General features: G+C 36.8%; 2 protein-coding genes across 5 annotated transcripts in view; one reads left to right on the top strand and one right to left on the bottom strand.

Annotated features, from left to right (window-relative positions):
* LOC306865432 (opioid-binding protein/cell adhesion molecule-like) overlaps positions 1–9,383 on the top strand; it is a 154,954-nt gene extending 145,571 nt beyond the window's left edge. For both annotated transcript variants that reach the window (XM_079410027.1, XM_079410026.1), the window contains 4 exons: positions 7,639–7,773; positions 7,859–7,979; positions 8,402–8,553; positions 8,828–9,383. In XM_079410027.1, coding sequence (XP_079266153.1) covers positions 7,639–7,773; positions 7,859–7,979; positions 8,402–8,553; positions 8,828–8,931 — 512 coding nt within the window. In that variant the 3' untranslated portion in view covers positions 8,932–9,383. The remainder of the gene's footprint in view (positions 1–7,638; positions 7,774–7,858; positions 7,980–8,401; positions 8,554–8,827) is intronic.
* LOC306865430 (opioid-binding protein/cell adhesion molecule homolog) overlaps positions 2,083–14,601 on the bottom strand; it is a 347,027-nt gene continuing 334,508 nt past the window's right edge. The window contains exons 10-11 of one of the 3 annotated variants that reach the window (XR_013783863.1): positions 14,047–14,115; positions 2,083–2,962 (exon numbers count right to left, since the gene is read on the bottom strand). The gene's annotated coding sequence lies outside the window, so the exon portion shown is untranslated. Of the gene's footprint in view, positions 2,963–12,764; positions 14,116–14,601 lie in introns of those variants that run through there. The other 2 variants (XR_013783864.1, XR_013783865.1) reach the window with 2 other exon arrangements.

Consider the following 14,601-nt stretch of genomic DNA (forward strand, 5'->3'; position numbering starts at 1 on the left):
TAGAAAAAAGTGTACAAGCAATAGGGATAATCGCACCCTGGAGAGGATTGTGAAACAAAACCCATTCAAAAATGTGGGGGAGATTCACAAAGAGTGGACTGCAGCTGGAGTCAGTGCTTCAAGAACCACCACGCACAGACTTATGCAAGACATGGGTTTCAGCTGTCGCATTCCTTGTGTCAAGCCACTCTTGAACAAGAGACAGCGTCAGAAGCGTCTTGACTGGACTGCTGCTGAGTGGTCCAAAGTTATGTTCTCTGATGAAAGTAAATTTTGCATTTCCTTTGGAAATCAAGGTCCCAGAGTCTGGAGGAAGAGAGGAGAGGCACATAATCCACGTTGCTTGAGGTCCAGTGTAAAGTTTCCACAGTAATTGATGGTTTGGGGTGCCATGTCATCTGCTGGTGTTGGTCCATTGTGTTTTCTGAGGTCCAAGGTCAACGCAGCCGTCTACCAGGAAGTTTTAGAGCACTTCATGCTTCCTGCTGCTGACCAACTTTATGGAGATGCAGATTTCATTTTCCAACAGGACTTGGCACCTGCACACACTGCCAAATCTACCAGTACCTGGTTTAAGGACCATGGTATCCCTGTTCTTGATTGGCCAGCAAACTCGCCTGACCTTAACCCCATAGAAAACCTATGGGGTATTGTGAAGAGGAAGATGCAATACGCCAGACCCAACAATTCAGAAGAGCTGAAGGCCACTATCAGAGCAACATGGGCTCTCATAACACCTGAGCAGTGCCACAGACTGATCGACCCCATGCCACGCCGCATTGCTGCAGTAATCCAGGCCAAAGGAGCCCCAACTAAATATTGAGTGCTGTACATGCTCATATTTTTCAGTTGGCCAACATTTCTAAAAATCATTTTTTTGCATTGGTCTTAATTGATATTCTAATTTTCTGAGATACTGAATTTGGGACTTTCATTTGTTGTCAGTTATAATCATCAAAATTAAAGGAAATAAACATTTGAAATATATCAGTCTGTGTGTAATGAATGAATCTAATATACAAGTTTCACTTTTTGAATGGTATAACTTTTTCATGATATTCTAATTTTATGACCAGCACCTGTATATGCCTTTGCCAAAATTTTTAAAGGGGTCATCGGATGCAAAATTCACTTTACAAGTTTTTTGAACATAAATTAACATAAACCACCCTATAATAATAAAAATCCACCCAGTGTTTTTTTTTATTTTAAAATCCCCAAATCAGGCTGTTCTGAGATTCCTGTCAGAATAACGTAGTTCTGTACAGGCCCCTCCCACGATAGTTGATTGACAAGACCATCTTACCTTAGACCCACCCTGAGTGAGCTGAGCGAGCTGTAAACAGTCCGACTGACTCCGGTGCGGTGGAAGACAAGATGTCTCAGATTAAGCGATTTAAGTGTTTAGTTGTTGGATGTAATAATGAATATAGCAGTCATCATTTACTCCTGACATCTGAGCCACTGAAGACGCAGAGGATTTAACTTCTATGTTCGCGCAAATCATTCGTGATCCACCTTCACCTACAGAAGAAGTGAGTATAAGGGTTTTTATGAATCTTTGCAAATTGCCTTTCCTAATAATGTGCTAGCTAGCCAGTTTCGTGGCTGAAGTTTAGTATGCTCCATAGATATATACACCTAGGTGCCTCATTATCGACTGTTTCTATGGGCCGCGATACGTAAACCATCCTCCATTTTGAGCGCATTGTCAGTGTGCGTCTACAACAGCAATTTATACACTTGTACGTATATCTTTGAATATTCATTGATTATTATGGTGAATGCGAGACGTATCTGAAGCAGTCGAATAGGGAATCTACACATATCTATGGTCTGCTCGTCACTCCACGGAAGAGAGGGGCAGAGTCATTAGCATTTAAAGGAACATGGACAAAAAAAAAAACGGCTTGATGAAAACAGCTGATTTTGGCAGGATAAAGGTGTTTTTTACACTACCATTGAGAAATTTTAACCAAAGTATGTTATAGACTTTTCATTAAGACCCTAAAGAATCATATTAACTTGTGTAAAATGGGCATCCGATGACCCCTTTAAAACTTTCAGAATTTTCTTTTTTTTGGTGTACTGTCTCTTTAAATTTGGACCTCGCTTGCAGATTCTTTTCTTTCTTTCTTGCTCTCTCATCCAAATGTCAGACCTCTCCGCCTTCTAGCTTTCCTAGAGCCCAGGTCAAGATTGAACGGGGTAAGGCTAGATAAAGCACTGCTAGTGTTTTTAACAATAGTCTTCAAAAAAATGACAATAGAAGGGAAAAATATCATTTCTGTGAAGCCACCGCAGGTCTTTGGACAGTTTTTGAGGATGCATGCCATCTCTCCTTCCTAGCCTTGTTTGTGGTTCTTTGAAACCTGTTAATCGGAAAAGGCTTTTATATCTTGCAGCATGTAATGAAAAGTCCTTGTGACATCCTCATTTTCCCTGTTATAAACATTACGACTTCCTGTAATTAGCTTAGTCATTGCTTTACAATCTGAAGTAATTATCATTTGAATTTCTATTAAGGAGGTAGTCCATTTAGGGACAATTGTGAAACGCAATTAGGTATGTTGACAAACAGTAATGGCGGTCAGTAGCTTATTACGAAATCATTAGCACACTGAAATCTCATTATATGTGTAATGTCATTCCATAATGTGTTTATTAGTTGATGAAGAAGCCCAGAATGCCTGCAGCGGCGTGTTAAAGCACACATTGTCATGATGATACAATGCAGCTTTTGCAGCTCAGTCATTGGCCTAGCTAGCTTCACGTCGCAGTACCGGAAATATTGAATGACCCGTTTTAATGCACAAAGCCGCTGACCCACTTCAATGTATTTCGTTGGTGCCTCAGAGTCTGGAAAATTTCACTTCCATGCATGGATCCCCTGTTTTGAGTCAACACTCTTTAAAAGAATGCTACAGCATACCAGTCAGCTGACTGCCTCATCTAGGTTTTCCTGTAATGTTTAAGAGAGTATGAATTAGTGATTGTTGTCATTTGAGAAATTTATTTTTACATTTCAGCATGGTTGCCAGATTGCAATTTAAGCTAAACTCCAGGCAGAAAATGTTTCCTTTTAATAGAGAAGCTCTGATTCGAGGATTTGAACACTTGATATCTGGCAACCGCAAACATGAAATCTCACGTAGTGGCGGCATGTACAGCAGTACAACTTCATCTCCTTTTTGGCGATGGTAATAAAAAAGATTTTTGCATAGTATTCATTTTTTTAAGATACATTTTAGTGTCGTCTTTTATCCTCAACGATATTGTTTGTTGATATAGTCACAATTATCGTTTATTGACCTTGTTGTCGTCTCAGCATCGTCTCATTTGAGTCATGGGAAAAAAGCTCATCAACAAACAGTTTCTGCCATAGTTTTTGTTAAAGAAATTAACACTACTCAATTCAACCACTTTTATTTCCCACTACAGCTATTAAAACACAAACTCACACACTCAAACACTAAAGGAATTAGGGATGTGCAAATATTATGTTTTAAAAAATATTATCTATCTATCTATCTATCTATCTACAGCAGTGTATGTAATTACATTTTTTATGTCTTTGAAACGACTCTCTAATGCTCACAAAGTTATTTATTTGATAAATACAATAAATTAACTATAAAATACAATAAAATGTCATTTAAAATAATTGTTTTCTATTTTAATATATTTTAAAATGTAATTTATTGCAGTTATGGTAATTATAATTACCAATGTTAAATTTGTATTTTTAGATTTGTAAAATAGATTTGTGCATTATAATTCCAATATGGTCTGAATATTTTAAAAATAATAATGTTTAATGTATACAGATTGGTCATGTGCTAAATCAACTTTTTTCAATGATGAAATCTATATGAAAACCGAGACTGAAAATTCATTGTGTCTGGGAAAATAAAATCAATTTTTCTTCATCCATTCTCTGAAAGAACATGAGAACAGGAAGAACAGGAAATGGGAGGAAAAGTAATGTTAAAAAGATGAGTTAGCTTAATTCACTTATGTGCGGATATTTAATAATACAAGCTTAATAAAGTCAAACATCTCCTAAATAAAGCCTTATCTTAATGTTGTCCTGTCTGCTTCAGTGGTCTGATCTGTATTAACTACTTTACTTTCCGACTGTAACATGAGATGGAGTCTTTCCCTTGATCCTAATCTCCTAAATTTAGTTATTGGAGCATTTCTCACTCATTTCTTTTTCCTGTGGCTGACTGTACGCCGACAGCACAGACCAGTGTATTTATTCTTTCCTGTTTACACCGTCGTTCTCCTTTACATTCTAATAATCTTCTGCTCTGTTCAGGAAGACAGTCTCATGACAGCAGCAGGATTATTACTCAGTGCTGGATGTAATTGCTATGGGCCCGGTGTTTGCTTTCTGTCTCTAAAGTAAACATTATAAATCATTGCTGTTCACCGTGGCTATCTACACTAACCCCATCACTGTTTGAAAATCAAATTGACCGCTCTAATAGCTAAATATAAATGAAAACTACATGAGAATAAATAAAACGATGCATCTCGGGAAGTGACACTATTAGAGCTGCTCTGTATGTTTATATTCTTTTTTTCCAGTTCACAGCTACAGAAAGCAAAACAACTGCAGCTTTGTTGTAGGATAAAATAATTCCCTTTGTGTGAATAGAAACTTATTCTGTAAAACTTAGCATCACAGTACAACAGGGTCAAAAGTATAACCGCAGTTGTTTCAGTAAAAGTGTAGCCTGTGGAAAAATGATCATTGATAACAGTTTATGAAGTGAGAGAGGGCCAAACACTATGACCTTCACTTGTGATTGTGAATTTCTTCGTGTTGCTTTTGAAAATGTGTTTCACATCCTATAGAAAACGAACCTGTAATACGAGAACGTTGCTGGGAGTGTGATGATTTCAAACATCTAAATTGCTCTGATTAGTTCTGGCTGAACATTTCTTCTTTTCTCTGTCCAAGGCTTTTGTGAAAATAAGAAATAAAACTTTTATTAGTTATATGGAAAGATATTTTGGCAGTGTATACCACTTGGCGATGATTCACAAGTTCAGATGTTTGAACACCTGGGCCTGTTGATCATATTCCAAATAATAAAGTAAATAGATTTTTGCTTCTGTAGAACATAAAAGAAGATATTTTGGAGAATGTCAGTGGGGTCCAAAACAACCCGAAAATAAAAATGTACTCCCCCAGATGTAGAGGAGGTGCTTCGTCATCAGAACAAGTTCCTATGCGGTGAATGGGTGCCGTCAAAATGAGAGTTCAAACAGCTGATAAAAACATCACAATAATCCACAAATCAATCAGCGCCTTGTGAAGTGAAAGGCTTCATGTTTGTAATAAACAAATCCATCCATCCATTTATTTATTTTTTTGGTCAACTGTTCCTTTCATTTTCATTGTGTAGACCACCATTCTTCAAAATATCTTCCACTGAAGAAAAAAAAAGTCAGATTTGGAACAACATGAGGGTGAGTAAATGATAACAGAAGTTTAATTTTGAAGTACTTTCCCTTAAAACTTGACTACACTGAGTAGAAATCAGCTGCATCATTAGAGTCCACACTCAAATCCAGTTTTTAATATCTAGTCCCTTTTCAAATGGACAGAGTCTTATAAAAATACTTGTATTCAAAATTAGGGAATGTAATTTTCAGACTTTGGCTCAGAAAGGCCGTCGCATGTTGAGCGTAATCTGGGGTGAACCATCCTCTCAATGATTGCTCAAACTTTTTAAGCATTACGACGAGGCTGAGTCATATAAGGAGATATGCATAATTACCAACCTCTCGCACAATCCCCAAGGCCATGTTATTAGAAACAAAATAACAACCTAAGTCCACTCCTCAACCTTTTCACTAAATGAAGGACTGAGGCTGTATTAATGAGATGGCATAATGTGGAGTTTGTGCTGTGAGTGGCATTTGCACTAACTGCCTGTCTGAACCTGAGGGTGAAACTTTATTTCACTCGCTCTGAGGAATAACTGAATCATTTCTCTGCGTGATAATAGAGTCGGAGATACAGGTGGGTTTAATGCAGAGAACAGCAACGGAGGGTCAGTCCAGACCAACCTTGTCCTGTCTTCAGATTGAGATAATGGTGAATAAATTAGATTTATTTTAGAGTGATCACAGCAGAGTAAGACGGAGATTCCAGAACACTGTCTGTATGTACTTGATATCAGTGTGGAGTAAAGTAAGCAAGAATGCTTGTGGGGTTATGACACTACTATGACACTTCAGCCTCTGTCCTGAGCAAAAAAAGCTGGCATGGGTTTGATTCTGAGTCTGTTACAGTTAAATGAAAGTGAATGGTTGTGACACTTTAATAGGGTACAACTGATCTAATTAGGAGTATGGTCTCCTAAAACACTAAAGAACAGCAAACGGCACCACAACATTAACAGCTGTTTGATGCAACGCACTGCGAAACCTTTCTTCATTGCATGTCAAGACGGTTGTGTTATGTAATTGAAACATTGATGTGCATTTATGTGACTCGTTGAAATCTATTTGAAGACTTCATGAGAGAATTAGTTTTTCAATTTTGTTTAAATCAACGTTCACGCTATAACGGTTCAAGCTATAAAACCTCCTGGATTCACTCATAAAAAGACAAAAAGGCAACCCCCCCCCCCCCCCCCCTAAAAATATATAAATTAAATTATAAATATATACATATATATTAAAAAAATAATAAAATTACACGTTAATACAAATAATAATACAATATAAATAATTACACGTTAATATAATTTGTATTAATATTTTATAAAATGTCTTATTATTTAAAGAAATAAACAATATGCAATATTTTATATCGTTAAACAATGATATAGTATATATTGTGGGGAAGTCGTGGCCTAATGGTTAGAGAGTCGGACTCGTAATCGAAAGGTTGCGGGTTCGAGTCCCCGGCCGGCAGGAATTGTAGGTGGGGGGAGTGAATGTACAGCGCTCTCTCCACCCTCAATACCACGACTGAGGTGCCCTTGAGCAAGGCACCAAACCCCCAACTGCTCCCCGGGCGCTGCAGCATGGCTGCCCACTGCTCCGGGTGTGTGTTCACTGTGTGTGTGTGTGCATTTGTTCACTACTCACTGCTGTGTGTGTGCACTTGGATGGGTTAAACGCAGAGCACCAATTTCGAGTATGGGTCACCATACTTGACAATACGTCACGACTTTTTAAAAAAAAACTTTTTTTTTTTAAATTGTGGCTCACACTTTATTTTAAGGTCTAATTCCCTCTATTAACAAACCGTTAACTATGACTTTTGCCTCAATAAACTCCTAATTTGCTGCATATTGAGTTAGGTCTTGGGTAGGATTAGGGATGTTGAATATGGTCATGCAGAATATGTGCTTTATTAATACTAATAAACAGCCAATATATTAATAATAGGGAAGTTAAATAGCTAGAATTGGTCCCTATATTAAAGTGTTACCATATTGTGTCATACTGCATAAAAATATTACATATCAAAAGTATTTGTGAGTGGTAACAGATGTTGCCAGAAGTTTATCTCCACCATATCACTGTAGCCCCTCAGACATTTTACTGAGAGTAATTGTATAATGAATTCATATAATGTTAATTATTTTAACCTTATGTCTGTTGACACAGGTAATAGAATCATTACTGAGGGCGAATATGTGGAAATGACTGGAATCACCAAAGACATGTCCGGCTCGTACGACTGCATCACGTCAAACGACATCTCGCCTCCAGACGTGAGGACTGTTCAGGTCACCGTAAACTGTGAGTACCTCATTCATTTAAAACCAATTTCCAATTTCTCATGTGCTTTTATGAATTTCTCAATTAGCTGCAATTCATTTCACAGATCCACCAGTCATTTCGCGAGCTCGGAGCACAGGAACGGCTGTCGGCCAGAAGGGAGTTTTGTGGTGCGAGGCGTCTGCCGTTCCTCTGGCAGATTTTCAGTGGTATAAGGGGGAGCGCAGGTAGGGATCGCAGTTTTTTTGTTTATAATTCTTTGTTCAGACTAGCTATGGGTCTAACTGTTGGTCTAACATGAGTTATGTATTTAATTCACTTAGTATTTATGACTTGAAACATCCCATAAATAGAAAAATATGTAGTTGCTTTTTTACAGCATGCTACTTTTGATTGACAGTAAACTTAAAAAGGACATTGTTTAGGCAGAGAGAAGAAGAGAAATAAGATTCAAAGCCAGATCTCCCCAGCCTCAACAAACGTTAAGCACTGGTTTGGACAGAGCCAGTTAATTCAAAATATGAATATACGTCTATTTATTAGACAGTTTTGTGTTTGAGTGGTGCGCTAATTTGCGCCGTCAGCCGTCCACTTATGTAGATTTAGTTTTTACTAAAACACACTGCTAACTTGACCTCAAATCTTCCAGACTCTTCAATGGACTCAACGGGGTCAAGATCGAAAACAAGGGGAAACAGTCCATGCTAACGTTCTTTAACGTCTCAGAAGAGGATTATGGGAACTACACTTGCGTGGCCATAAACACGCTGGGAATAACAAACACCAGCATTATTTTGTACGGTACGAGGCTCCTTCTAATAAGTAAATGCATGTTAATTTATGCATAAAATCCATGTCAAGTGTAACTCGGCGTAGTCAACGAGCATCTCAATGTGTCAAATATTTGCCTAATGCAATTACATCAGCTCTCGTCTTGTCGCCCCGAGGCATTCGCTAACTCTGATGGTGTTTGAGCGCTGCATTCGCAGCGATTTCTTTGAACAGCATAATGCATAATGATACACACGGTGGATGTTTGGGAGGTTGTTAACGTGTAGGGTTTCTCTTCCCGCAGGCCCCGGAGCGATACACGATGTGAACAACGCAGCCTTATCGCCAACCAGCTCATTCTTGCTTCTGACTCTCGTTTTAACTCTTTCGGTCCTCAGCAAGTTTTGATGCTAAAGCAGCGTGTCCGTTTCTCCGTTCACACACAGACTCACAGTCCCACACACAGAGAAGGAGAGTACTTTATCAGTTATTATTATCGTCATCATTTGAATTATTTTGCCTTATGTTTGGTTTCTGAAGGGAAGTGTCAGTGTGGGTTTATGGGTCTGTAATAAGATGCTTTGGGATTTAACCGTGTTTAGAAACAGTGAACTGGCTGTGAATGGAGTCAGTTTGTTAGCTGGGTAGAAATAATAATAGAATCACTGTATGTGTCTCTCCAACCTTTTGTAGTGAAAAGAGAAGCAAAAATTCATGTAATCGTGAATAACTGAATGGTTTTTTTGCTCAGTATTGAACAGTGTGAATTGAGGTTACTGGTGTCCTGTTTTCCTGTAAAATAACATGATTTTTCTTTCTTTTTTCTTTTTTAAAATAAATCGATAAAAATGACAAACAGCAAAAAAGACAGAAATAAAAAATCTTAAAAAAGCTTCAGAGGGCCCAGAAGCTATTTGGACACTTGAGTCACACTTAAAAATGTCTGAATGGCATCAACAAGCAAATTATCTTACTTCACTTTTCATGCATTTCCATTTTCATCCTCTTAAATTTTTTCCCAATTACATTTAATTCCCTTTAAATGTGGTTTTTAGTGGATGTATGTAATCACTTCTCCTATGTAAACTTTAATATGAACATTGACTTTTTAACAGTTCTATTATAAAAACAAACCCAAATAAACACCACTACAACCTAATAGAGTACAAAAATTCTGCTTTTCCATCACAGAAATAAATAACATTTTAAAACATATCTGCGTATATATATATATATATATATATATATAAGAAAACAAAGAAAGAAAATTGTCATTTATTTGTGTGATGGCAAAGCTGAATTTTCAGCAGCCATTACTTCAGTGATAATGTTACTGTTTATTTGGTGAACATGACTAACACAATGACATTCACGCATTACGTGTGGCATAATTGTCCAAACACGTTTTTGGGGATCCTGTATGTGATATTTGATTTACTGTACATGTACAGATGTATGCAAATACTGTTCACACACACAAGATCTATGCGTTCAATATAATATAGCACACAGTTCCTAAAAACATAGTGCATCCTCAATGCTCATCTGCCATTGACGGTGTTCAAATGACAAAGGAATCACAACGATAACCTGCACGTGTTCTTGTACTGAGCTGACATAGTTACAAGCAGTAGGATAGACTCCTTACCTGGTCTAATATGTTTTACGCTGCTCTTAGAGATGTTTTTAATGTAGATGCAGACAGTATGCCCTAATGTACGCTACTTAAAATCTGTTCCTCATATAAAGACCCTTTAGGACGACAGCTGTTGCAAGCTGTATAATCATAAACGTACCAAATTGGACAGAGGAACTGATCTGAAAACTTTGAAGTCCAAAAGAGTGATTAGTCTTGATCTCCACAGGTCACATTAATACCACCAAATAAACATCAGTCATTGTATATTTTGTTGTAAATCCCTTTCCAGAGATTTGTATTGTTTTAAACGAATTGAATTTGCTCACTGGAGAGTTTCAACTTCTTTCTCAGGTTTTTGGTGCTGAGTTTCTTTTAAGTGTGTATGATTTTGTATTTTTGAGTCTTGAAGTAAATTTGACAGAAGCCAAAACTGTTATTGCAAATGAGAGAATAAAATTATGATATTTAATAACTTCTGAGGACAAAGAAGTCGCAGTAATAGACATATTTCCTTGCGTATCTGTGGGTGATAACCATCAATTTATCCGTGATCTTTAGCACTAATTTCCACACTAATATAATGTCATATAAATGTCAAATTGTGCATGTCTGAGCAGGTGGAAGAATATGGTAATCTCAGATTTCATCTATTTCATATTCCATATATTTTCTTTCATAAGTCTGCTGATTTAGCAGCCATACGTTTGTGCTTGTTACTCTAGGAAAGCCGACCCATCAACACGCTCATAAGGGACTTTGGAAACCCACAAGAAATGTCCACTTATCAGTAGCCGGCAGTGTACAGGAGCTTAAAGAAATAGTTCACCCAAAAATTATAAAACAAAAATAGCTGAAAATGTACCGTCCAACATGAGTTTGTTTCTCTATCGGAACAGATTTGGAGAAATTTACCATTACATCACTTGCTCACCAATGGATCCTCTGCAGTGAATGGGTGCTGTCAGAATGAGAGTCCAAACAGCTGCTAACAATGGTTTGATGTTAAGATTGGAGTCGTGTGGATTGTCGATTATTGTGATTTATTTTTTATCAGCTGTTTTGGACTCTCATTCTGACGGCACCCATTCACTGCACAGGCTCCATTGGTAAGCAAGTGATACATTGCTACACTTGTCCAAATCAGTGCTGATGAAAACAAACAATCTCATCGACATCTTGGATGGCCCGAGGATGAGCACGCTTTTATTTTTAGGTGAAAATTTGTTTAAAAGTACCTCTAAGGAAATACACAGTCACAAGCACTCAACCCACACGGCTAACATTACAGCCTAAAATGAGACCTTGTCTGTGAGCTGTCTGCATTCAGCTTCAGTGAGCACTGTCAACAGCGCTAGACAAACACTCTGAAGAGGAATGATTCAAGTCCAAGGTCTGCCACATCACAGAGAAATAAATATATGCCCATAGATTGTAAACGACCTTTCCAAGTGAATTTCCCGCACTCTAATTTGAAGGACGCTGCTCTGTGACCGACTGAATGGTTTTTGTGACTGATGTTAGCATGGCGGAGCTCTTTCAAAAGGATATCAGATCATGTGAACGCAGAGATTAAATATTAATTAGACCTCATCATGATCATGACATTCATGAGCTCTTTACGTTTAGCGCGACACTGTTCTTCAACATGCAGTACGTTAAAAATGCTGTATGTGAACAACAAAAAAAAGAAATATATGCAAATATTTATCCTTGTTTTATTTGATTGTTAAATATGAGGACGGTGTAATTGCGGAGATCAACACACCTTTTCCTTGTTAGCATTGTGCCTTGCGTGCATTAAAATAAAAATCACGTGGTAGTGCAGTCGAATAGATTCAGTATCGACCCTGGAAACTTCTGCTTGGGATGAGTTTTTGTAAACAACCGGCTCGGTTTGACTCATTAAATAGAGTTATTTTAGGGTTTCGAAAGACATCAAATCATCTTTTGATAAGTATCATTAATCATCAGTTTCTCAGTTGTGTTTGGAGTGAAATTGCCCAATGATTTCTGGTGAATTTTGTAACAGGTTAAAGTACATAAATAGGTTGTACTGTAAATTATTAGAGTATCATTTTGGTATGTCGGTTAACTTTTTAAAACACTAATATTGTGACGGTGAAGATGCTATTGACTGATGTTATTTTAACTGCTGGGATGAACGGTACAAACCACAGATTGTGGCGCTACGACCTTCACAGCGATCGGCAGTAGTGTACATAAAATGGCATTGCAAATCCATTTAAGTTACAAACAGGTATAATTCAGAATGTAATTGTTTTGCTTTATTTTTTTAATCGATATATTTATATTTATTGTCGTCTGAGGGAAACAAAATAGCAAACATTCAAAAACAGCACACTGGATTTTTGCTGACCTGATTGGCGTTATTTTAAACTGCTGCAAGTATACATGCTGCATCTAATCATAGCAACAGTGTTTCACCCAAAACCTCCCTTGCAAAACTGTATTGTATGTTTGTATTTATTTTTCTGACTGTCTCTATCTAGTTACGATTGTAAAGTGTATGATACCTTAACATTTGCAACATACAGCTCTCTCAATGTGCATGTACAGCCGTAGTTGTATTTTTCTTTTTTTTACTATTGAAAAACAAGTACAAGACTGTTGTATGTGTTCTGTGTAATAAAGTTAAGAATATTTTCTTCTAGTTTGCGGTTGTTAGTTATCTAACGTTCTGTCATAGAAGCTTTTAAAACACTCTTTCAGCACCATATTGGTTATTGATATTGGATATTTAATTGTGAATGCTTATCTTTAACTTTAGATTACCTTTGTTAATGGTAACACTTTACAATAAGGTTTCATTTGCTAACATTAATTAACTGCATTAGTTAATAAGAACTAACAATGAAAATGACTTCTAAAGCATTATTATTCCTAGTTAATGTTAATTACTAATACATTTTTAAAATCAAAACTTGTATTAATATTATTTAATGAATAAAAATGTACAGATGTGTTTTATTAATTAACGTTAAAAAAGCAATTGCTCATTGTTAGGCAATGCTGGCGTCTCAGTTAATTAGTTATTGCATTAACCAATGTTAACTAATTGGGCCTTATTAAAATGTTGCCATGTTAGTCTTTAAAAACTAATTCTACCAAATCTCATTGAAATTATTGAGTTTAGTTTTTTAGTGTTTTATTTTTAACCAAAATAATATCGAATTTTAATATTGGATTTTTTTTTACTTCATCAGCAACTACATGGAAATAATGATCAATAAAGTCAGAATTTTAACATCGCTGCATCCCTACTTTTACTTAAGCAATAAAGGTCAAAGGTCACATTATATTGTTATATATTCATGGCTCAAGGGTTATATTCACAAAATACAGAAGCACAACCTAGAGTGCTTTACTACTTTTAGAAAAAAAAAAAATGTTTCTGCATAATAAGGACACACGTTTTCATTATAACTATTTTATTAGGTGCTATCCTTCAAGTAATCTTAGCTGGCCTCAATCCACATGACTTCCATCCATGAAAAACTGTGTTTGTGATAAAGAGATTCAGCATTAAGCTGTTTGCTTCAAACCATTCTTATCAACTGTTTTAACTCTTATTCTGACGGCACCCATTCACTCCAGATGATCCATTGGTGAGCAAGTGTTGTAATACAAATCTTTTCTGATGAAGAAACAAACTCATCTACATTTTGGATGGCCTGAGGGTGAATACATTTTCAGCTAATTTGTATTTTTGGCTGAACTATTATTTTAATCTAGCAGCAGAAACATTATTCATGTAGTCTTCTCAAGATGTCAAAAGCCATTGTACCCTAACCCTGTGCTTAACTACTGCACAGAGCACTTTTAACAAGTTTACCAGTGTTGACATGTTTTAAGAACCAGTTTACCTTGTTAGCACATCTCTGCTCACACTGGTCCTGCTCTGTTGACGATACGCTCATGGTTTGGCTGTGGTCCTAAAGATAATGCAGCCAAGAAATGTCATATCAAGTTAATGCGGTCTGTATAAATGCTTATTTATTCACATATTTGTCTTTCCGAATAAGCAGCTCTAATGGCATGTTCCAGAGCGCTGCTCCTGGGCACTAAGATAAAGAAGTCCACCAGGAGTACAGAAGGGAGGAACAGAGCAGGCTTGTGTTTGCTTCAAGGGAGGTGATTGTCTACCTTCACCTCCAAGCATAAAATGTGATCATTCCCTGGCTTCCATCTTTTGTTTTCATGTTGAACATTAATAGCCTATAGACAAAGGATTGGCAAGAAATCGCCAAGTTACATAACATGTTTTTCACCTCCACTACCCCCGTTTTAAAACTCGATGAATATTCAATTTCAACATCTGCTGCTTGTTTGTTAAAAGCCAAATTCTACTTACGACACCTTCCCACAATTTGTCTTGGAATCCAAGTAAATTTATATTTATAGTCTCAGGGTCATTTCTG

The sequence above is a fragment of the Barbus barbus genome (assembly GCF_936440315.1).
Source record: "Barbus barbus genome assembly, chromosome: 47".
In the NCBI taxonomy this organism is placed as follows: Eukaryota; Metazoa; Chordata; class Actinopteri; order Cypriniformes; family Cyprinidae; genus Barbus; species Barbus barbus.